We start from the raw sequence: 23183 nt of genomic DNA on the forward strand, positions 1-23183 counted from the left end.
TATGATGCTGCTAAAAAAAGCTGAATCAGACAACAACAAAAACTCCCTGTATGACTTAATACCTCTGCCTGGAGATTATCCTGGTTGTATTACCAACGCTTCCTATTATGTAATGATGCCTATGTATAGGGCTTTCTGTCTGTGGATGCAAAGAACAATATTCAATCATTGCAATAATGTGTGTTAAGTCATGCAAGGAACCCCCCAAAAAATCTGCATGGTCAGCTGTTCCCATATATGCCTCAAAAACTGTAATATGAATTACAAAAAAAAATCTCTTTAACAAGTATCCTACTTTATTCACGCATAAATCAATATTTATTGACGAAATTGTCACCTGAAAATTATGTCAAAGCTGAAATGAGTTGGCTTGTGGGGTTATTTCCCTCCTGACCAGCATAATACCATAGCCTGAGGAAGGAAAGCAAATTGCCTGCCTAATGCAAACATTGAGAAAGAAAGTTATCCTAAAGCTGATGTTACAGGATCATGGCTCAACAGTTTAAGTTTGAGCAGTGAAACCCGCCTTCTCTACCATCCCTCCAATCAAGGTAGAGCAGCACTGAAAGATGCGCACAGCATCTCTAGATGATGGTTAATATAGCAGTGTCAGATGAGCAAGAACATACTATACTAACTGTGTGTGGAAACATTACACCGTCGTATATGTCCAACAAAATATTGTTATTATAGAAAGAAGGAACAATTTATTGCGATGAACAGTTTAGAGATCAACAACGTGTCAGTATGGGATGACAAGCGTATTTGGCACTTCGCTTGGAACAGCCGGTGCACCATGTTTTGGGCATGGAATTATGATTATGTGCTTTTGCTTACAAGAATAGCAGATGTACCGAAAGAAGAGATGTGTTGTTCATAGAATGGCCTCAATTTGTTTGTGGAAGAAGGTATGGCTGGTTCTCATCACATTCAACAAGACGTTCCGCGACACCTGCATAAACTTCTCTTCGTGTTCTCCCTTGCTGTGGTTTGCGCGTCGCTGTACTTCATTCTCTCCGGCTGCTGTGATTTTATTTTAGTGGATACTGCGAAACATTTGAAGCAAACCTCTCAACTTTTACCTTTGACTGAGCTGTTCCAAAGGAAGAATGCCTCATTTGAGAAGAGGGCTACAGATGTCGGTGTGCGCTCAGCATCCCCCGTCGGCAGCGCAGGTGCGACAGGTGCAGTTGGCGCGCAATCAGCCAATGTTGGTAAGGACTGGACCGCAGCAAGGAGACTACCCCAAGCAATCATCATAGGGGTGAAAAAGGGCGGAACACGAGCTCTTTTGGAATTCCTAAGACTTCATCCTGACATTCGAGCACTTGGCTCTGAACCCCACTTTTTCGACAGACATTACTCACGTGGTTTGAATTGGTACAGGTATGTACCTACCTACCTATCGATGATGATGATGATGATAATGGTGATGATGATGAAGATTAGAATGATTATGAAGATTAGAATGATTAGAATGATAATGCTGAAACACACATTTGTGTTTGGTTGATATTTGTTTAATTATATTTGATTGACAGGAGGGTTTCATTGTTTGCGTTCTGATTATGTTAACAACTTGCAAAAGGTGTAGAATGATGCACATGCCTCCTTGGAATTGCTACTTGCTCATGGTCAGCCGTGTGTATTGCAAGTTAAAGGGGTTATTTAATGGCTGGGAGAATTTCTCTATGGGCTGTCCTACATTTACTTATTTTTATACATTTATTTAACCTTTATTTAACTTGGCAAGTCAGTTAAGAACAAATTATTATTTACAATGACGGCCTAGCCCCATCAAACCCTAACCCGGATGACACTGGGCCAATTGTGCACCGCCCTATGGGACTCCCAATCACAGCCGGTTGTGATACAGCCTGGAATCGGACCAGAGTCTGTAGTGACACCTCTAGCACTGAGATGCAGTGCGTTAGACCGCTGCACCACTCGGGAGCCCTACATGGCCCATACATACACTCTGAAGAACAACTGTAAAATCAGTAACACAAATATTATGGAAAATGTTCGCTATGCCATTATTATTTTATCATTTTGACTGTTCTCCCAAAACAAATAAACGTACCAAACATTCCCCCAACTCCTGAACCTAACATCTGCTACATGATCACTCAATCAATCAAACTTTATTTATATAGCACATTTCTTACAACAAATGCATTTCTAGGTGCTTGAGCCAACAGTGCCCCACAATATGGACCTTGTTCTCTCCCTTGTTTGATGTCGTGTGGTGAGCGGTTATTTTTTGTTTTTTAAACAACTAATTGACTTGGTTCAATTATTTTAATTCCATTTTGTTCAGTTTTCTTCTGTGCGCTCAATGCGCTCATTGTACAGTTGTACAGTTTCTCTAGAGGTACATCAGATCCAACCTCAGCTGTGCGATGTTGTAAGGAGTTGTAGTTTCCAACAGGCCATTATTCTATTGTTTAGTGCGTAAAACTTGAGAATTAACTACAATGACCACCATCCCTTGCGCATCTACTTGTCCGGTCTTTGTTTCTTTTACGCCTGCTATGGAAGAGACAGAAGAATGTGCGATCATGAGGTGCTATAGAGCAGCTGTTGCTTCACGAGGGTTTATCTCTACCAGAAAATACTGTACATGATCTAAGTGATTGATATTTGACATTCAGCAGTCATAAAAGTATGCCTTATTTACTTTGAAGGACTACAAAATTGTAATTTTGTCAGACTACATAGACAGCAGCTCAATAGAGATGAGATGATGACTTAGAATTAAATAATAAAGGTATTAAATAAAACAAATGTAATATACACAACTACTGAAATATTTTATTAAAGTAATGTGAATAAATGATGGTTAATAAGGGATAAGCAGTAATGAACAGTCACTACCATCATGTGACTTTTATTGATTGTTTTATTCTGTCTTGTTACAGCATTCAGGCCACACAATGCATAGTGCATTTAATGTTTTAAAAAATTATTGAAACTTGAAATTGAAAACCGTGATTATTTTTTTATAATCGGACCGAACTGACCTCAAAAAGCACTAATCGTCAAAAAGCATTAATCGCTCAGCATGGTTGATGTCTGAAGTATCATACTGTCTTGTTCCCAAAATGGAAATATTCATCAAGCTGCTTGATCAAAGTATAGCACCACATTGTCTAATGAGAATATGCACTGGAGTATGCATTGTTTCTGCTGAGAGGGAAATAATCATGGCTCTTTATTTAAACACTACCCATGGAATTGAACTCGATCTTGATAATGGTTAGATAACAGCTCCAAGGGAGAAAAGCTGAGTGCAAATGCCAAGCGAGTCAATGCAACACAAAAGCTACATATTCTGCCAGTGCCAAAATCTGTCTCCAGGGAAAATCAAAAGTGGGCTCACTAATGGACTTTGCTTGTATTTGTGTGCTCCCTCCCTCCTCCTTTCTCCCAGTCTCTCTTTCTTCCTTCCTTCCTTTCTTTCTCTCTTGTCCTTCATCTGGATTTCTATTCAGGCAGACAGCCGAGTGTGTCCTCTCTCTCTCCCTGGTAGCACATGCTCTTAAAAGGGGTGTGTACGAGTTTCAGTTCCCCCCAGCCCTCGTTTAGTTGAATGGGAGTGTATTAACATCCGGCAGGGAGGAAGAGCTGAGTGAGGCTGGAGAGCACACTGGGGAAAACTATATAACACCATGTCAATTATTAAGAACCAGCAGGCCTGTTGGCTTCATTGGCACAGGATGACATAGAGATCTGTGGGGAGTGAGCATGACCAGATAGGTCATGGTGTTAAGGGATGATTCAGTCCCTTTATTTGGCTATAGGCCTCAATCAATAGTACCTTGGATTGGTTGATGGTTATTCAAAGAATTAACCCTCTCTTCGATCTAAAACAAATGGATTTGGTTATATTCTAATTTGGCTGTATTTTGTGTATTTGATATAAGATTGAACAGCCTCATTGTCCCTCTCAGGAACCTGATGCCCAAAGCTCTGGAGGGCCAGGTGGTCCTGGAGAAGACACCCAGGTACTTTGTGACGGCGGATAGCCCCGGCCGGATCCACGCCATGTCCCAGGAGGTCAAACTGATCGTGGTGGTGCGTGACCCTGTGACCCGCGCCATCTCTGACTACACCCAGATCATATCAAAGACTCTGGGCGTTCCCAGCTTCGAGACCCTGACGTTCCATAACGGGACGGAGGAGGCGTTAAAGGTGGACTCCCTGTGGAGCCCCATCTGGATTGGCCTGTATGCTCTGCACCTGGAGAGGTGGCTGGCCCACTTCCCCTTGGAGCAGATCCACTTTGTCCATGGGGAGAGGCTGGTGAGCGACCCTGCAGGGGAGCTGGGCAGAGTCCAAGACTTTCTGGGCCTTCAGAGGATCATCACAGACAAACACTTCTACTTCAACAAGACAAAGGGTTTCCCCTGCCTGAAGAAGCCAGAGGGCAGCAGCAAGCCCCACTGCCTGGGCAGAACCAAGGGCAGGCCACATGCTGACATCCACCCTCAGGTCATCCTCAGGTTACGTCAGTTCTACCAGCCACACAACCTGCGCTTCTACCAGATGACAGGGCAGGACTTTGGCTGGTAGGATGGGAGCCTACAATGAGGTGGGAAAAAGATGGTATCATTGTTACCGTTCAAAACACAGGCTGCACGAAGAGGATACAGGACAAAGCTTGAATTGGTGTATTTTGTGACGGTCCTGATGTCATCTGGAGTAACTCAAGTCCTCATGCAACCTGTATCGGCAAACAAATCAAAACAGTCACACTTTATTTTGTGACAGTTAAACCGCAAGAAGTAACGTGAGTAATGCCATAGGCCTACTGTGTAACACCATGGACATACAGAGGAAAGTGACAGCGACATCCACGGTCGGAAAGCAAGTCCTCAGAACTCTAGTGTGAACTTACCCTTTACTCCACTAGATGGCAGTCCTTCACCAACAGAGGCTTAGACGGTATTGTCGAAGTACTGTAAACTACTTGGAAAAATTTGGATTTGTGGTCATGATCGTCATACACATTTTTTTCTGTAGTCAGATTGAGCAAGTATTACCATAAGAAATGACATGGCATCCCTTAATTTAAATCCAAGACAATTCAAGGCAGCTGCATGGGCAAATACTTGAAATATTTAGTAGAGTCCTACATTGATCCATTCAGTCTGTAGTTGTTTGCAGTTGGTTTTCATTTAAATATTCCCTAGTTATGAGGGGCATTTAAACCCATTTCCTCAATATTACCAAAAATCATAGACAGATTCACAGTCCGTATTGTCCTTAATTTCTGACAAAGTTTGTGCTCAATACATTTCCTGTGTATGTTTATGGGTGCTGCCTTTTTCTTCATTACATTCTGAAGCAAATATTAAGATCCAACTTTCTCTCAAACACAAACTTACATACAGCACATATAAACATAAGCACCATGTTGTAACCTACTGTACGTGTTGGAAATAGCCGTCTGTACACTAAGCATCATATGGCAACTAGACTTGGCTGATATTTGCAGCCCCATGCCGAATGTGGCAACAAAACTACTATCATAGCTTGTAAAAACAGCTTCACCATCTGCTCCAGAATAACAGTAATGATAAGAATAGTCATGGCCTTGGCTCTAGAAACATACAGGAGGAGGTTGAGGACAAGTGTTGTTTATTCAGTCAGCTCCATGTTCCTTTAGCCATAATATTAGTAATGATCTTCTCAATGGGATCCATTATGCCCTATATAGTCCAGTGAGTTTGGGATCCTGTATATGAGAGCCAATTTATGGTAATTTTAATGAAGAGGTCACCAAGCCTGGTCCTGTAAAGCCTTATAGATCTCGTAGGCCCTGTTCTGATACTGTGAAAATGTATCCTTTCTTCCTCCCCTTTGTGTTTTGAATTGGAACCTATCCAATCATGTTGGAGCAGTCATAACCTCAATGAAGGGAGGATGGAAGGTACATCCTAACAGGATTGGAATGGGGCCCTGCAGGCCCAGGGTTGGTGACCACTGTCTTAGCAGTAGGCCTCACCCTGTGGTTCTGTCATGCTGTCCAGGCCCATTACATAGGCTGCTCCAGTGGAGGGTTTGTGCCCATTGACAGGGAGGTCCAGAGGCCCAGCATTTCCTTCTCCTCTTGCAGGCACAGCCGTCAGGTACATGTCCCACATCTGCTCTGGCAGGTCCATCTCCAGCAGCTTCTGCTTGATCCTCAGGTTCTTCTCAATGTTCCGCCGCTTGTACTTGAACTCTACGATGGTCTTGGTGTACCTGTTCAGTGCTGTCACCGCAGAAGCCATGCAGGTGGCGAAGGAGCCCCATGCTAAGCTGGGGAGGGGGAAGAAGAAGTACAGAGGGTGTGATTAACCTCAGCATGCACGCTCTCTCCATCATGACCGTGCTACTATACATGGCCTCAGAATGCTAGCGTCGCTTAAAATTGCATTAGAGTATTAGAGTTTAATCAGAGACAACTCCTATTGTACAGCACCTAGTGTAACGGTAAGTGACCTAGTCAGTACATACATGTAGGACCAGCTGTAGTCCCAGGTCTTGGGCCTCCAGTCCTCCGGACCCATAGCCACAGCCAGCTGAAAGGCCGTGGTGAACATCATGTGGGCAACCATCCCCAAAAGGCCTGGATCCCGAGGGACACAACACAATACAAAACGCAAATAAAGTTGGTGAATGAAAACCTGAGATAATATATGAGACTATATATTTTTTGTATAATGGTTGTACCTTTCAAAAGCACTGGTATAAGTACAGCAACAAAATTGTATCTGCAATTGATATTAGTAGCCACACGTGGCAATATTGTACACGTTATGAATTGAGGGCTATCAGTTTGGATACCTTTCACTTATTTTAAAAACCTTGCATGAGGACAGGTATTAGTGTGAACAACATTGAGATCAGTCCATTAATTTTCACCATGATCATGCTTCTTTATTCACTGGATATTCAGTTTATAGTATTACTGGGGAAGCTGATAGGTTACATTAATACAGTTGCAGCCATTCCCCTTCATAACAATGACAGATAGAAGAGAGAATGATGAAGAATCAAAGCCCACCACAGCACAGTGTTCCCTCTACTCTCTCTTTCTCTGCTGCCTCTTGGCCATCTCTCTGCCAACATTCTGCTCGTCTACAGCTGCTTTACTTGGGATTAATGCCCTAACAACAAGAGGAGGGGTCAGGGGAATGTGGGAGGGGAGGGGTGGGGGTACTCCTCTGGGTAGGCCTTGTCTTGGCCCAAAACCACTGCCCCATCTCCAATCCGATTAGTCCAGAAACCAGCAAATCCCCAGAGGCATTGGACACACAGACCATAGACCACTGCTCTACGTGCTATGTTAGCACTTAGCTAGGCTAGCTTCCCTACAACTGTACCTCCCTGAACAAGGCTCCCATCCCACCCTGCTACTATTATTGCTCTGCTTTTCTGCTAACAAAATCATATTCATATTCACATTCATATTTGTTCCACAGACCCAAGGAGAGTTAACTGTAGGGATTCCACAAATTCTATAGTGCATAAACCACATTTTAAACGTGTATATTCCCTCCTACTTACCCCCACAATACAGTTTGACAGATGGATAGCAACACAATAACTATTATTGATAATACAGTGAGTGAATCTACATTAAAATGACTCCTGATTGACATACATTTTCTCAACATCATCTTCATTCCCCTCCTATCAGCTTTGGAAATGGTCTTTGAAAGGATGAAAACTTAGAGTAGATTCAGCAGTGTACTGAATATCGTATCTGTAAAATTGAAATAATCCATTTAGGATATGGACTAACCACGGTCACTCTGGCCGGCCTCTGCCTGCCTGGGATGGTTAGTGGGTTGCATGCATGGTATTAGATGATGTAATCCCCTTGGTGGGTAGTGTTACACACAGACACGCTGGCCTCTGCTCTACTGTGGAGCTGGGACTCCCAAAGCCTGTCTACTGTAGGCTCTCTATCCAATTTGACCAGCCCAGTGCCAGCCTTAGTGTGATAGCGTGGCATGGAGGTTGACATGGCCTTTGGTCATTGAGAAACAGAGCCAGGGGATGTCCACTCACTAGTGTGCCCCCTCTGTGAAGCTGACTTCATAGTTAAGGATGCAGGGAGATAATCAACTCCTCAATGGCTGATGATCAGCTTTGAGTGACTGTATGAAAGTATTCTTTGATGACTTGTTCACTTGACAAATGGTGAACGTCACCTTTTTTTAAAATAAATATGACTGTGAACATCATTCCCAGGCACAGATGTGTTACCTGACAGGGCGGTGAACATGGCAGCAAAGGCGTTGAGCTTCAGCTTGTTCATGACGCTGAGGCAAGGACACAGCTCTAACCACATGAGTACACCACCCGTGAACAGCAGGATGAGGTAGAGACACTCAGCTGTGATGCACAGCCACAGGACCCCTGGGAATAGAAGGAAGAGAGGAGTCAGTCAGAGTGAGTACAACTGTCGCCTATAGAATCCACTTCCCTCTACTAAATAATCCCACCTATAGGAAGGGAGACATCAACTCCACAGACCCAGACAGGAAGAGACCCCTGAGCTCTCTGTAGGCCTGCTCTAGTGGGACTTGGATAGAGACGACAGGTGCCACTGATAATAAGATGAAAGCTGCTTCTAATGTAAAACTACTACAACAGCTTTACTTTTGTTTTTAGACTGTTGTTTTGGATTTCCTATGGAAGCCGCGATTGCAGTCACAGTAGATTATGTTCCAGTAAAAGGCAAGAGTTGACGGACATTCCAAAAAAAGTTGCAGAGGAATAGTACACTTATGAAAAAAATGAAATAAAGTCTATATATACTACCAATAACTGAATGGGTAGTGGGGTAGTGTTGCGTTTACCCATTCAATTATTGGGAGCAGATATGACTGTCTGTCACGTTGCTGACCTTATTTCCTTTATTTTGTCTTTGTTTAGTATGGTCAGGACGTGAGCTGGGTGGGCATTCTATGTTATGTGTTTCTATGTTTAGGTTCATTGTTAATTAGCCTGATATGGTTCTCAATCAGGGGCAGGTGTTTTACGTTTCCTCTGATTGAGAACCATATTAAGGTAGGCTGTTCACACCGTTTGTTTGTGGGTGATTGTCTTCCGTGTCTGTGTATGTACCACACGGGACTGTTTCGTTTGTTTAGTCTGTTCCTGTTCGTGCGTTCTTCGTGTTATGTAAGTTCTCATGTCCAGGTCGGTCTACGTCGTTTTTGTTATTTTGTCATTTATCAAGTGTGCTTCGTGTTCGTCTTGTTTAAATAAATTCATTATGTATTCCACAAAAGCTGCGTTTTGGTCCGATCCCTGCTCCTCCTCAGACGAGGAGGAGAACAATCGTTACACTGTCTTTATTTATTTTCACAGTAGATTATGAAAAATTGTTGATGCTTCATATAGATTTTGTTAAGAGATTGAAAAGGGGAAAACCTGCAAATGGCATCATCCTATAAAATCCCTGTCTTGATATATTTTTGATGACTGGACTTATATAAAGTTGTGGTCAAGAGGACAATATAGATTTATCAGGGCTTTACACTACTAGACTGAAAGATAATAGTTTTATAAATGGGTTTTACCTACCTTTTTCATGGTCAGGTGCAATGTCTTTAAAGTCCCTGCAGTTAAATCCTGGAAGCAGAGAAACATTCATTTAGTTCATGTTGACTAGTCTTGTTATTTTTCTAATCTTCTTACGTAAATTGTAGTTGTAGAAATACGTAATGCAATCCAAAAATGTTTTACGCTTCTTTGTTATTTTCTATAGATGAAATATAAATGTGTTAGTATGCACAGAAGCATCAGCTAAATGGTTATGATCAGGATTTTCACCATCATGTTGTTTGACCGATTACTCCCCAAGATAAATCGCTTACCACTTTTAAAATCAGACCCTATCCATTATCTGATAGTGGTGCCTCCCAGTCCTCATGTCTCCAGTCCTCATGTCTCCAGTCCTCATGTCTCCAGTCCTCATGTCTCCAGTCCTCATGTCTCCAGTCCTTATGTCTCCAGTCCTCATGTCTCCGGTCCTCATGTCTCAGGTCCTCATGTCTCCGGTCCTCATGTCTCCGGTCCTCATGTCTCCGGTCCTCATGTCTCCGGTCCTCATGTCTCCGGTCCTCATGTCTACGGTCCTCATGTCTACGGTCCTCATGTCTCCGGTCCTCATGTCTACGGTCCTCATGTCTACGGTCCTCATGTCTACGGTCCTCATGTCTCCGGTCCTCATGTCTCCAGTCCTCATGTCTACAGTCCTCATGTCTACAGTCCTCATGTCTACAGTCCTCATGTCTCCAGTCCTTTTTCTATCCCACTAAGCTGTTTGTTCTGTCACACCTCAGGACTGGCTACTGCTGACTCTCACAGCTGTTTGTTCTGTCACACCTCAGGACTGGCTACTGCTGACTCTCACAGCTGTTTGTTCTGTCACACCTCAGGACTGTCTACTGCTGACTCTCACAGCTGTTTGTTATGTCACACCTCAGGACTGGCTACTGCTGACTCTCACAGCTGTTTGTTCTGTCACACCTCAGGACTGGCTACTGCTGACTCTCACAGCTGTTTGTTATGTCACACCTCAGGACTGGCTACTGCTGACTCTCACAGCTGTTTGTTCTGTCACACCTCAGGACTGTCTACTGCTGACTCTCAGCTGTTTGTTCTGTCACACCTCAGGACTGGCTACTGCTGACTCTCACAGCTGTTTGTTCTGTCACACCTCAGGACTGGCTACTGCTGACTCTCACAGCTGTTTGTTCTGTCACACCTCAGGACTGGCTACTGCTGACTCTCACAGCTGTTTGTTATATCACACCTCAGGACTGGCTACTGCTGACTCTCACAGCTGTTTGTTCTGTCACACCTCAGGACTGGCTACTGCTGACTCTCACAGCTGTTTGTTCTGTCACACCTCAGGACTGGCTACTGCTGACTCTCACAGCTGTTTGTTATATCACACCTCAGGACTGGCTACTGCTGACTCTCACAGCAATCATAGCAAATCAATGTTGGGTCACAGAGTTTCTGCAAGCATTCCAATTCTTGCACTCTTCTTGCACTCCATACTGTAAAACTCCTACTAAAACTGATGCATCGTTATAACGTCAGTCCATTTCAGTAAAGTCAACACAAGTAACCTGATACCAAATAGAACATTACTTTTTGCTTATTTTATCAAATCTCAAATACTAAAAAAAGACTAAACAACATGATGATGTAATTATGTAAGTAAATAGTAGACTGTCAAATCATTTGCATCTTGATCTTATTTTAGTCTCTCCCAATGTACTTCCTCCTTCACTTCCTGTTGTAATGTACCCAAACCACATCAGGTTTAGAGAGCATGGTCACACAGGACCAGCTGCTGAGTGGCCAACATAGTCGCATGTTCTACTTCAACATTTCTGCAAGTTGTACATGAACATTATTTACCATTCATGTCAGCAGCCTGCTCACAGGAGAAGAAGATGCCGGTGTGGAACTTCCTCATCAGGAACTTCTCTTCTCCCGACTCCCAGATGTACTGCACCAGCCGGCTGTCATTGATGTTACTGCTGTTGAAGCGAATGCAGTACGACTGCCTGGTCGTCACCGGCCCCGTGCAGAAAGGCTTGACCACCTTCCTGGTCCCCTCGCACCAGAAGCTAGTGGTCACTGCTGACAGGGCACACGTAAATGCTACAATGTTGAGGGTGAGCGCCAGGGACCCCCGCCGACTGCACTCTGTCCCCATGCTGGAGGCTGGGCAAAATGAAATGAAAAGGCAACTAATCCAGGCTTTCGATATGTCGCCGCCGTGTTTCGCCTCTCAAATATATCTCAAATCTTCATAATCTTGTGGCATTTGAGGTTCCTTGAGTGATGCTGTATATACATCTCTCCTGTGGCAATAAGGATGTGCTGCCTGCTACCTTTATTGAAGGATTCGTTCTCTTCCTTGATTGCGCTCCCTTATACTCCAATCACTCTTTTTGTCTCTCCCTTGTTTATTTGAACTCTCTCTCTCTTTTCTCTTCTGCTTGCTGTGGTCTCTTTTTCTCCCATCTTTCTCCACCCACTCACCAAATGCGTAATTTATTACACAGGACAAATTATATTCTAGACCTCCATTTTGTTTTCATATCTAAACCTAGGCGGTTTCTTTGAGCATAGTAATAAAAAAGATTAATTTGGGCTTACTCTTTAATCTGGAACAAGGCTCTCGCCAATGCCAACGTTGGACTGGACATGTTCTGGCATAGTTGGGCATTACTGATGCATGTTTTCACAAACTACAGTGAGTGTACAAAACAGTAAGGACACCTGCTCTTTCCATGACATAGACTGACTAGGTGAATCCAGGAGAAAGCTATGATTCCTGATTGATGTCACTGGTTAAATCCACTTCAATCAGTGTAGATGAAGGGAAGGAGACAGGTTAAATAAGGATTGTAAATCCTTGAGACAATTGAGACATGGATTGTGTATGTGTGCCATTCAGAGGGTCAACGTGCAAGACAACATATTTAAGTGCCTTTGAAAGAGGTATGGTAGTAGATGCCAGGCGCACCGGTTTGACGGTGTCAAGAACTGCAACGTTGCTGTTTTTTTTAACGCTCAACAGTTTCTTGTTTGTATCAAGAATGGTCCACCGCCCAAAGGACATCCAGTCAACTTGACACAACTGTGGGATGCATTGGAGTCAACATGGGCCAGAATCCCTGTGGAACGCTTTCGACACCTTGTGGAGTCCATGCACCGACAAATTGATGCTGTTCTGAAGGCAAAAGGGGGTACAACTCAATATTAGTTTTGTACACTCAGTGTATAATTTCATCATACTGTACCTGCTATCATAAAGGTCAGATCAACTCAAAGTGTGACAGTGACTTTAGGTTGTGAAACACATTATTGCATGAGGCTGCAGATCAAGCATCAACATGTGTGCATGCAAAGTCAATCTGTTCCTATTTGATAGCCTGGTGATTGGCTTATGCAGGATGTTACATGCAAATGTAGGCAAACTGCTTTGGGAAATAGGCTTAAGAGATGACAGATGTTGGGAGAAAGGACCCTGCATTTTCTTCAACTGATTTGTCTTGTCCATAACTACTCTCCACTAGGCCAATGAATACCAAGAGGGCAGCAAGTGCCACTTCCTTCACTGATCAGCAGTTGTGGCCTACCTATTGGAGTTCAGTGCATGGAGCTGACTTGAGTGACACAGAATGGACACCCGGTCACAGGTATCTAAAAATCTCCACTGTGTTGGTGAGGTGCAGTAATTCTTGACATGGAGCTAACATCCAACACCACTGAATGATTGTTTCTATTCAGAGAACATTTGTACTCAGCTTTCTGAGAGACCAAACGTTTCTGCACAGACAGTAAAAACAAAGGACCCAGAAGGATTGTTAGATCAGGGAATGAGGAATTAATTCCTCATGGCAGAAGTTATACAGTACACTGTGGAACTACCATGATAATGCTTAGTAATGATATTACATCTTATGTAATACCAAGCCTTAAATGTACTCTCTTGTGACTTAATGGGGCAGTGTCACTTAATAGATCCAACAGAAAACAGAGATGACAGAGATGACTCTGCAGATTCAAGTGGTGGGGAAAACAGGGCAATAAAATGGATGTGTAATCAATCAATATTTGACATACTATTGGACACCTCCTATTGGAAAGTAAGGCAGACCCAGTGAGCTGAGCGTATACGATTGCAGCACAACAATGTTTTGTCAGAAACTGTAAACATAATCCATATGTTGGTATATTACCTTCCATGTGCTATTCGCCTTAAAAAGGCACAAATACCAAAACATTACTTTCAAGTGAGTGGAACCAGACCGAGAGTTTGAGACATTTTTCCTTGTATTCTTGTGGTCATCTTTCAATTCTGTAGTATGTTGAGGGTTGGGTAATATTTTCCCTTGGAAATACAGTCTACCCTTGATTATGGGGCCATTATAGTTGATTTACAATATTATGTGCAACGATATGCTTATGACCCAATTACTTTGAGTCCATACTGTTTGAGGGGATTTTGATATATAATTTTGGACTGTACACTTGCCAAATGCCCAAAGTCCAGCTTCAGAGTAGTGCTGAAAAACATTCACCAACAACTGTCTACTTCCAATTCCTCCTATTCTTATATAACAACCAATAAAAAATGAACATGATTTCCCCTCTCAACTATACCTGTATTGTTTTTGTTTTTGGCCAGAATCCACAATTTACAGAATCAAAAATTACCAGCAGTAGATGAAACATGCAACCTTAAAACTCAAAGCTTACAAAGGTATTCCAGCAAAAATCAGGATTATCCTCAATCTGAATCCTTTCATGTTTGCCAGGCAAACTGAGCACCATTAATGGATGAGGACACTGACCTTGTTCAATCCCATGTAGATACACACTGCTCTGAACATGTCAGCACGCTCAGCTGTTGTCCAGGCTCCTGGATGTCATGAGAAACATGCATACACTGGGCTGTACAGAAGCAAGCATACATAAAATAAGAATACATTTGGACCTGATATACTTGTGAGAGTTTAGATGCCAATGTAAGAAATGTTGATTTTGGCATCCTGATGGTACTGCAGGCTGCTATGTCCTGAGGCTCTACAGGCAACACCACTCAGTGTGTTGTTATGGATTTAGAGGTCCACTTCCTTCTTTTCCTGTAAATAGCCAGGAAGTTATTATAACTTCAACTCAACTTACACTATTATATCCTGAACATTATAAAGAGATGAACATTAGTAATGACTAAATCATCAATCTAATTTCCCACCAACACATTTTTTACAGTAGTATTTCTTAATGTTGCTTACATTTATTTGAGATACTGTGATTGGGTTAACTTGCCATCTGATTATGCAAGAGAAATTCCAGATTGAAGGCATAGGAGTGCTTTGACTGCTTAATCCATTCAAATGTTCAGTACATAAATATAAGTTAGGAATCCATCTGGCTCAGCAGTTATGATTTGCACAACTATGTTCGTGTCCCCTGTCTCACACTGCCATCACGTCAGACATAAGCTGGTTACACTAGCTTCATTCCCTCTATGACGTCAGTTGGTTTTTACTAGGTAACACATTAGATCAAGACCTAAGCTGATATGAGCTCTGCTGGGGCTGCCAAAACTAAAATGAGATGCAGTTAAATAGTTAATAACACATTCACACACACCATCCCACCAAAATACCCTGAAAACCCTGAAAGTTATTTCGGTACGGTATAAAGTTATAAAGATATACGGTATAAAATTATAAAGATGCTGACATTAACATCAATACCATTTCCCCCATCGTGTCATAGATGATCAGACGTACAGTACTGCAAACGGGTTGCTTAGACTTCACTCTCTTGTAACAAGAGGGCAACGCAAATACCTTGAGCTGAGCTCAGCACACTGACATCTTAGCCTGGTACCTACACAACATACCACTAACACCATAACACACATAATGCTAATTGTCTCACTATCATTTACAGTTTTTATGCTGTTAATACCCTTGCCAGTCATAACAATTTACTTGAAGATGGTATTATAGGCATCCATATTATTGATCATTCAAATAATAATTCTGAATTTCAAATCAATTACTCCAGAGAACACGCTTCCACTGCTCCAGAGTCCAATGACGGCGAGCTTTACACCACTCCAGCCGACGCTTGGCACTGCGCATGGTGATCTTAGGCTTGTGTGCAACTGCTCGGCCATGGAAACCCATTTCATGAAGGTCCCGAAGAACAGTTCTTGTGTTGATGTTGCTTCCAGAGGCAGTTTGGAACTCGGTAGTGAGTGTTGCAACTGAGGACAGACGATTTATACGTTCTACGCGCTCCAGCACTCGGCGGTCCCATTCTGTGAGCCGTTGTTGCTCCTAGACGTTTCCACTTCACAATAACAGCACTTACAGTTGACCGGGGCAGCTCCTGCAGGGCAGACATTTGACAAACTGACTTGTTGGAAAGGTGGCATCCTATGACGGTGCCACATTGAAAGTCACAGAGCTCTTCAGTAAGGCCATTCTACTACCAATGTTTGTCTATGGAGATTGCATGGCGCTGTGCTCGACTTTATACACCTGTCAGCAATGGATGTGGCTGAAATAGCCCAATCAACAAATTTGAAAGGGTGTCCACATACTTTTGAGGATGTAGTGCATAACAAAGTCTCCTTGTTTAAATCACTACCTTCTGTAACCAGTACTGAAATAAAAATGAAGACTTGCTTTACAACACTACGTAAAAAACTTGACATCTGTCAATGACATGGCAATGTTGACATGGTCTGAGCAGGGTCATCTAATATGGGTGTCAATATTGGCAAAGACTCTGTGGAAACATTAATCATTTTCAGGAATTTAATCTAAATTAGCCAACTTTTCTAATTATGCTGAGCATTAGCCAGTTCTAGTAGAGGAGTGTATGATGCTGTGACAGAGCTGTCAGAGTAAAGCCATCACTCTCACAGCACAGCACTTACTCAGCTCAATTCTTGAATTCATTCAGGTCCAATTACTAAAACAGCAGATGGCCCAGTAATCTGCCATGAGACTGTTACAATGGAGAGACTATTCATCTCATCTCCCTATGCTAGCTACAGGGACAGCCCCGAGCTGCTTCACAGACACGAATACCCTGCTCTACAGGTGGGCTGAAACTTGCACACCTTTCACCCTGCTCATTCACATATCTTGTTGACCACAAGCCAGGTAGCTGGCAGGTAGCCTAGTGGTTAGAGCGTTGGACTAGTAACCAAAAGGTTGCAAGATTGAATCCCCGAGCTGACAAGGTAAAAATCTGTCGTTCTGCCCCTGAACAAGGCAGTTAACCCACTGTTCCTAGGCCGTCATTGAAAATAAGAATTTGTTCTTAACTGACTTGCCTAGTTAAATAAAGGTAAAATAAAAATTAAGTCAGTGAACATCACTGTAGTGTCAACTACAATAGGTGAAATAGGATGGTAGTATCAGTATTTTTCAATGGAAATCATGTAACATCGTTATTTTGGCAACAATGGACATATTACATACAGAAAGCTCAATCTAATCCTTGGCTAATCTTAAACTGTATCAACCTGTATTATGCAAAGCTTGATGTCATTGTGCCTGTATGATGCAGACACTACTACCTCATTGGACCCTAGAAAATATGTCAACCTCGTATGACGTAGTTATCCTCTTTATCTTCAAGACAGCTTGTCTGGTATTTAAGTAGCGATGACCATAATCCTGTTCAGTACATTGTGAAGTGGTCAGGGTGAGAAGGAGAGTCAGACCAAGTCAGGAAGAAGCCAACAGGAGGTTTCCTCCAAGTCAGGTGAGAGACGTAGTACACGCAAAACAAGAAAAATAACAATATTATCCATTCACCATAGTGTTTCTTTGCAGCATGGGGAATTCTAAGAGTGGGGCACTGTCCAAGGAACTTCTGGAGGACCTGAAGTCCAATACTAAGTACAACGAGGCCGAGCTGTGTGTCTGGTACCAGTCCTTCCTCAAGGAATGCCCCACAGGCAGGATCACCAAGGAGCAATTTGAGGGCATCTATGCCAGCTTCTTCCCTAATGCAGACCCTACTGAGTACGCAAGGCATGTCTTTAGGAGCTTTGATACCAACGCAGATGGTCAACTGGACTTTAAGGAGTACATTGTGGCCCTGCACCTTACCTCCGGAGGCAAGACCCTGCAGAAGCTAGAGTGGGCCTTCGCCCTCTACGACGTGGATGGAAACGGAACCATCAGCAAAAATGAGATCCAAGAGATTGTTAAGGTACAAAAACAAACTATTTCTCTGCCTCTAGTGTGAAGGGACAGTGGTGGTGGTGGTAATTACTGAACCACTCAGTACACAAAATGGACATAAACAAAGATCTTAGTTACAACCAAAAAGTGCAACAAGATGAATCAAATTAAAAGCAGAACATATATTATTTCATACATTTGTGAAATGATTAGGTGAATTGTTTAATATTCTATGTATTCAGTCATCCCGTAAAAATATGATGGGAGAACAATCTTTATGTAGTCTGCATTTCATGAACTGTGCTATTATAGTACATGTGCTGAATTCAGTATTTAATCTACATTTGAAAGTTACATGTTTTTCCTTATTGTTTGATTGCTTTACAGTCAATATTTAACATGATCCCTGAGGAAGACCAAAATGACCTGCCTGAAGATGAGAACACACCTGATAAGAGAGCAGACAAAGTCTGGGACTTTTTTGGAAAGAAAGAAGATGGTAATTTTGATTGTGAAGAATCTTCTAAATGTGATACGATGAGAACTTCTGGCATGAGTGACTTATGAGTTTTGCACAATTAGACACATTAAATAAACAACAATAATAATGTTGATTCAGTCATGACATTTTCTGTTTCCTTTCCAGACAAGATTGCAGAGAGGGAATTCATTCAAGGAGTGATGGACAACAAGGACATCCTACGGTTGATTCAGTATGATGAGCCCCAGAAAATCAAGGACAAACTGAAGGAGAAGAAACAATAGCTTTCCAAAAAAATCATTCTTTTGAATTCTATAAGACTGTTCAAAGCTTTACTGTTTACAAACCCAACTCTCCTGCCAGACTTGGGCTCTTTGTGCGCTAGACAACATTGGCATACACATTGAAGTACCGCACATTGTGGTGGATGACCTGTTTGTCTATGAGCCACCTGGACTTTTCTTCACACTCAAATAACTGTTCCGCGCTCTAGAATTATGGGTGTTCTTTTCTATTTCCTAATGAAATAATGGTTTCCAAGATTCTGTTGCCTGCTGCTGTGTTCACCTGCATTCATTAGTTTAATAAAGAGAAAGCCAGGAAAGGACCCACTGGGCACACACTGGTTGAATCAATGTTGTTTCCATGATATTTCAATGAAATTACGTCGAACCAACATAGAATTGACATCTGTGCCGAGTGGGGAGCTCCTTATGAAGGGAATTAGGCTGAAGTTAACACTCCCTGTCTTACTATCAATCCTATTAGTATGTGAAGGTCAGTTTACAAACATCCTGCCAGAGGTTTCTTATTAAGGTAATCATATCTATAGAATGTGTCTGATAATGTGCTTAGCAGGACTGAAACCTCATACAATGTACAGTATTCAACTGGTAGAACAAAGGAAAAGGAGTATTTTTCTTGAATATTGTTGACATTTTGTTGATGCTGTCAGAGACTGCTAGAAACTATATAATAAAAAACGCTGTGAAAAATGACATTATAAAGGGGTTCTAAAAAACGTTTTAAAACATAAATATATATACTGCTTTGAGTGAACATGCAGATTGGTCACTTCAGGTAGCTATGTTTTTAAAGTGATTTAAGTAGAGAAAATGAGTAAATGTGATATGTAATATTCCATTTTTGTTGAATGATTCAATGCATTCTAAAAAGAGCAATAGAGATGTGCTTTCACAAATTGTCTGCCTGGTCCTGAGGGAATGAGACTTCTTTCTTGTTTGCATTTTTATTTCCCTTCAATAAGCGTGTATCTAAGTATTGTTGTCCATTAGTTTACTCCAATTAGGGGAGGGGTGGTAGGGTTAGGGGAAAATAATAAAGAAGAAAAAAATATATATTGGATATGAAGCAAACAATTACATTGATAGAAAACCACAATCTATCTGCAATATTAAAGATGATCTAGACTTAGGACCCGCTCCATACATTACACACGTCAAATAATGAATTACAGAACATGTGCTTTAACTCCAATCATATGTCATCTTGGCACTGAACTTGTCCAAGCTGTAAGGTCAGAAACACAGGGCTTGACTCGTTCTCTCTCTAAAGCCTGATTTGGCTCCCAGTAATGCATGGCCGGGTTTCATGTCAATATTCCCCCACCTGGCCTATCTCCCTGGATCTCCCTGGCCAATCCACAGACAGTCAGAGGGAGGAGGGGATTGACTGTAAAAGCCGGAGGCAATAGCCTAAATTTCATCTGCTTATTGGGATGAATCCAATTCATTTAAACATGTCCCAGAACTTGAAGTAAGCCAAACAGTATGTAAGCCAGTATATGATAATGAAACAAAACCCTTTTAAGTCTTGTCAAATCGTATTTCAAAGGAAACAATTTATTGTAGACACAGCATTCTACAGTATATTGTCTGGACAAAGGTCACCAATGATTTGACATTTCTTTAAAGATTGGAAACATTTGAATTGATGTACAGGAGAAATGGAAATCAGTTAACAAAAGGCAATTAAATCAACATTAACATTACTACAAAATGACTGGTGAAGTTAAGTACATTAACTTCTAATGTAAGAACTTTACCATAACACATATAACATTGACACATACTGTAGCAGGATAACTTATACAATAAGTACAACATTTCAATCTGTATTCGTTTGGGATAGAATAATGCAAATCATTTCAGTGGTATTTTCATATTTTCTCACCTAGAAACAATGTGGATAAGGCATGTATATAGTGAATAGATGTTTTCTCTGTATGCATGTCTTGGCATAGTGAATGTATTATCCACATTAGAATATGAAAGGAATGATAGTTTGAGGAGATGGTCCATAAACACAATAAATCCCTGCTTTGTTACACTTCCAGAATAACTAACAGAGGCAAAATACAGACTGACAGACAGACAGACAAACATGCAGTATTTTATATTATGTACACTTGTTTAGGTGGATATGTTGGCTAAAGGCTATGCTAGTATCTGTTAATAGCATACTGTATGAAATGTATGGACGAGTACAGGTTCCAGTGCAAGTAACACTGACCACTTTTTCTGATGATCTTTGCGAGTCATTAAAATGTGACTTGGAGAGTCCAACTGGGCACTCCTCTTGGATACACAAAGTGTGTTTAGGATAAATGCAACATAGCAATTCCCAGCTCTAAGCAATGGTTGACTCACAAAGGGCCCGTGCAAAATAAATGAATGATTTTAGAATCTGTTGACTATTATCCTGTTATAATTCATTGACAAACAACAAGGTACAAACATTTAGTTGACCGAAAGTGCAAGGCCACTTAAACAGTTAACAGCAAAATACATCTAGCTTGTATCTACAAATATACACCGATGCAGAATAGAATATATCAAGAACATTCCAGGTACTGTTTATAACCTTGAGGCACTAAAAGGTGTTCATTGTAACATGGATCGTCGTCATCGTCTCACCACTGATCCAAAATAGACTCAGGCCTATGTTCCAATCTGCCACACGAGGTGACTTGTGACCAACATGCTGTTTCACAATCCATCTTACCCTATTCAACTTTGAGAGAGGTTGTTGTACATAAATTCATGTGCATAACAAACCTTAATGAGTTGATTCACCCCTGTTCATTGAGTGCAGTAACTTGGAGTATATACTTTCTGGAAACACATCCCATGTACATTGTACTACAGTGCCAAGACAGCCATCATATTTCACAAATATGCACTTAACCATATACAGTAAATGTAAGATATTTTCCCAAAACATGCATATCTTGACAGGTAAAATGAATGGGCGTAAATATGAAAATATATCATATTTAATCTAGGATATCACATAATGTTTCATATTCCAGTATCTAAAATAAAGTGAAATGTTAATAATTAGTTGTTCAGTTTATATGCCAAAATTCTAAGGTTTTACAATGCATCCAATCTATTCCTCAAATACATAAAAATGTATCCTTCTTAATAGTGTAAACTTCTAATTTTACAACAGATAAAAAACAAAATGATTGTTTAAGCTTGTTTAGTGGCATTCATTATACAGAGTAAAACCATCAAACATTGTATTACTGTAACATGCTGGTATCTGGACTATTGATCTGTCTCTTGTTTTTCCATTGTCGGTTCAAAAGCACTGCATTGGGAATGCTACCTTTTCTCCAGTTATCACTGTGATAACATTGTGCTATTCTGATGTCATCATAGACAGAATGTACAGGCCTCACCTTATCCTGAACATACATGCACCTGCACCTGTAGCTGTAGTTGGAATGTTCTGTGAGAGGCCTGGGATTCTGACAGTATGGAGGTGGAGGTGTTGCCCCTGGCTGCTTGAGGTACATCAGTGTAGTTGACTATATGTCCATGTCCACAGGGCGGAGCTCCCCGGTCTTGTGCTCCTGCACCCACAGCTCTCGGTCTTTGGCTGGGTCCACACTCTGAAGCAGCTGATCCACTGGCTCCACCGTCTGCCAACCAACACACACACACATATGGACCTTCATCACACATGAAGCCAACACTGACACATCTCATAGACAATGTAAATGCTTAGAGAACTCATAGATGCTCATTTAGAACACAGTACAATGAGGGGAGAGACAGACACTTCTATCCATAGTGGACAGGGTTAAGCGTACTGTTTCTAGAGACACATCAAGCTGCCTTTTGCTAATACAACTGGAGGCAAAGAAGTGTGCCAGCAGGTATCAGCTGAGCTTGTTATAGTGGCCCTCTAAAGGACAACCTCCTTATTAAGCTGATCAGTAGTGTGTGCCACCTGTAATTGGCCTTCACCGTCACCCAAAGTGGCACTACCCTTGGTACAGGACCCTAAACGTCTCATTAGATCTGCAGGTGTTTGCACCTCCTAAATGAGGAGAGCATCTGGGTTCATTCTCCCTGTTCAAGTATGGCCCAGTGAAGCAGCCAGCAGGGGGTGATAACAGCTGGTGAAGGGATGACAGAGGTATGGTGATCTAGTTTGGAGGCAGTGAAATCCTTTTAACTGTTTGGCCAGCATTTTCACAACAAACATGCTTGCCAAAACGTTGATCTGAGTACATTGCACAAATCCTTTGTATTGGGATACTTGATCTAGAATTGTTTACTAAAAGGATCTGCTTTAAAAAATCAACATACACCACACTCCAAATGCCCTATTTCACTGATGACCATTCTGTTTTACTGTAGCGCTATGCTCTACAGAAGGTAATCATCACACAAAGTGCAACCTATGTTGTATATTTCATTCTTTAACATAACAGTTCAAACTGCTCATCAATTAACTAGGCTGACCATGGTCAGTCTGGTCTTACAGACTAGACGTAGCATAGTAAATGTAAATACGGGACACTCAAATTAGTATGATATGTTACGTTTGGCATGGTTACATAAGACAGGGGTTACGGGTATAACGCGAACGTCTAGCATTCCAAAGTGTGCGTACTCGATTCTCATCAC

General features: G+C 41.7%; 4 protein-coding genes across 7 annotated transcripts in view; 2 read left to right on the top strand and 2 right to left on the bottom strand.

The window, feature by feature from the left end:
• Positions 1-854: 854 nt before the first annotated feature.
• LOC139575378 (heparan sulfate glucosamine 3-O-sulfotransferase 6-like) lies at positions 855-6683 on the top strand. Its single transcript, XM_071400295.1, has 2 exons — positions 855-1386; positions 3954-6683. Exons 1-2 carry the CDS (start codon positions 911-913, stop codon positions 4573-4575), a joined length of 1098 nt encoding a protein of 365 aa, XP_071256396.1. The 5' UTR covers positions 855-910; the 3' UTR covers positions 4576-6683.
• LOC139575389 (germ cell-specific gene 1-like protein) lies at positions 5994-11740 on the bottom strand. The gene is made up of 5 exons (XM_071400307.1): positions 11440-11740; positions 9589-9636; positions 8263-8415; positions 6505-6616; positions 5994-6306 (listed from the first exon to the last, which is right to left on the bottom strand). The coding sequence occupies exons 1-5, from the start codon at positions 11738-11740 to the stop codon at positions 5994-5996; spliced, it is 927 nt and encodes a 308-aa protein (XP_071256408.1).
• A 5536-nt stretch (positions 11741-17276) lies between these two features.
• LOC139531585 (recoverin-like) lies at positions 17277-20916 on the top strand. 2 transcript variants are annotated; one of them, XM_071328199.1, is made up of 4 exons: positions 17277-17334; positions 17393-17787; positions 18147-18258; positions 18406-20916. In XM_071328199.1, the coding sequence occupies exons 2-4, from the start codon at positions 17407-17409 to the stop codon at positions 18522-18524; spliced, it is 612 nt and encodes a 203-aa protein (XP_071184300.1). In that variant the 5' UTR covers positions 17277-17334; positions 17393-17406; the 3' UTR covers positions 18525-20916. The 2 variants fall into 2 exon arrangements, with proteins under 2 accessions (XP_071184300.1, XP_071184389.1); XM_071328288.1 differs by having other exon boundaries at positions 17279-17334; positions 17406-17787.
• Positions 20082-23183, bottom strand: part of LOC139531434 (growth arrest-specific protein 7-like) — a 34788-nt gene continuing 31686 nt past the window's right edge. For all 3 annotated transcript variants that reach the window (XM_071327920.1, XM_071328083.1, XM_071328003.1), the window contains one exon: positions 20082-22189. In XM_071327920.1, coding sequence (XP_071184021.1) covers positions 22076-22189 — 114 coding nt within the window. In that variant the 3' untranslated portion in view covers positions 20082-22075. The remainder of the gene's footprint in view (positions 22190-23183) is intronic.

This window comes from Salvelinus alpinus, chromosome 1 (assembly GCF_045679555.1).
Source record: "Salvelinus alpinus chromosome 1, SLU_Salpinus.1, whole genome shotgun sequence".
In the NCBI taxonomy this organism is placed as follows: Eukaryota; Metazoa; Chordata; class Actinopteri; order Salmoniformes; family Salmonidae; genus Salvelinus; species Salvelinus alpinus.

Bases quoted from the DNA above. Each gene is read 5' to 3' on its own strand.
- LOC139531585 (XM_071328199.1), top strand. From the start codon at position 17,407: ATGGGGAATTCTAAGAGTGGGGCACTGTCCAAGGAACTTCTGGAGGAC. The intron at 17,788-18,146 runs GTACAAAAACAA...ATTGCTTTACAG, and splicing joins AGATCCAAGAGATTGTTAAG to TCAATATTTAACATGATCCC. The intron at 18,259-18,405 runs GTAATTTTGATT...TTTCCTTTCCAG, and splicing joins TTTTGGAAAGAAAGAAGATG to ACAAGATTGCAGAGAGGGAA.
- LOC139575378 (XM_071400295.1), top strand. From the start codon at position 911: ATGGCTGGTTCTCATCACATTCAACAAGACGTTCCGCGACACCTGCAT. The intron at 1,387-3,953 runs GTATGTACCTAC...TGTCCCTCTCAG, and splicing joins CGTGGTTTGAATTGGTACAG to GAACCTGATGCCCAAAGCTC.
- LOC139575389 (XM_071400307.1), bottom strand. From the start codon at position 11,740: ATGGGGACAGAGTGCAGTCGGCGGGGGTCCCTGGCGCTCACCCTCAAC. The intron at 8,416-9,588 runs GTAGGTAAAACC...TTCTATTCCCAG, and splicing joins TGCACCTGACCATGAAAAAG to GGGTCCTGTGGCTGTGCATC. The intron at 6,617-8,262 runs GTAACACATCTG...CTCGGGATCCAG, and splicing joins CATGTTCACCGCCCTGTCAG to GCCTTTTGGGGATGGTTGCC.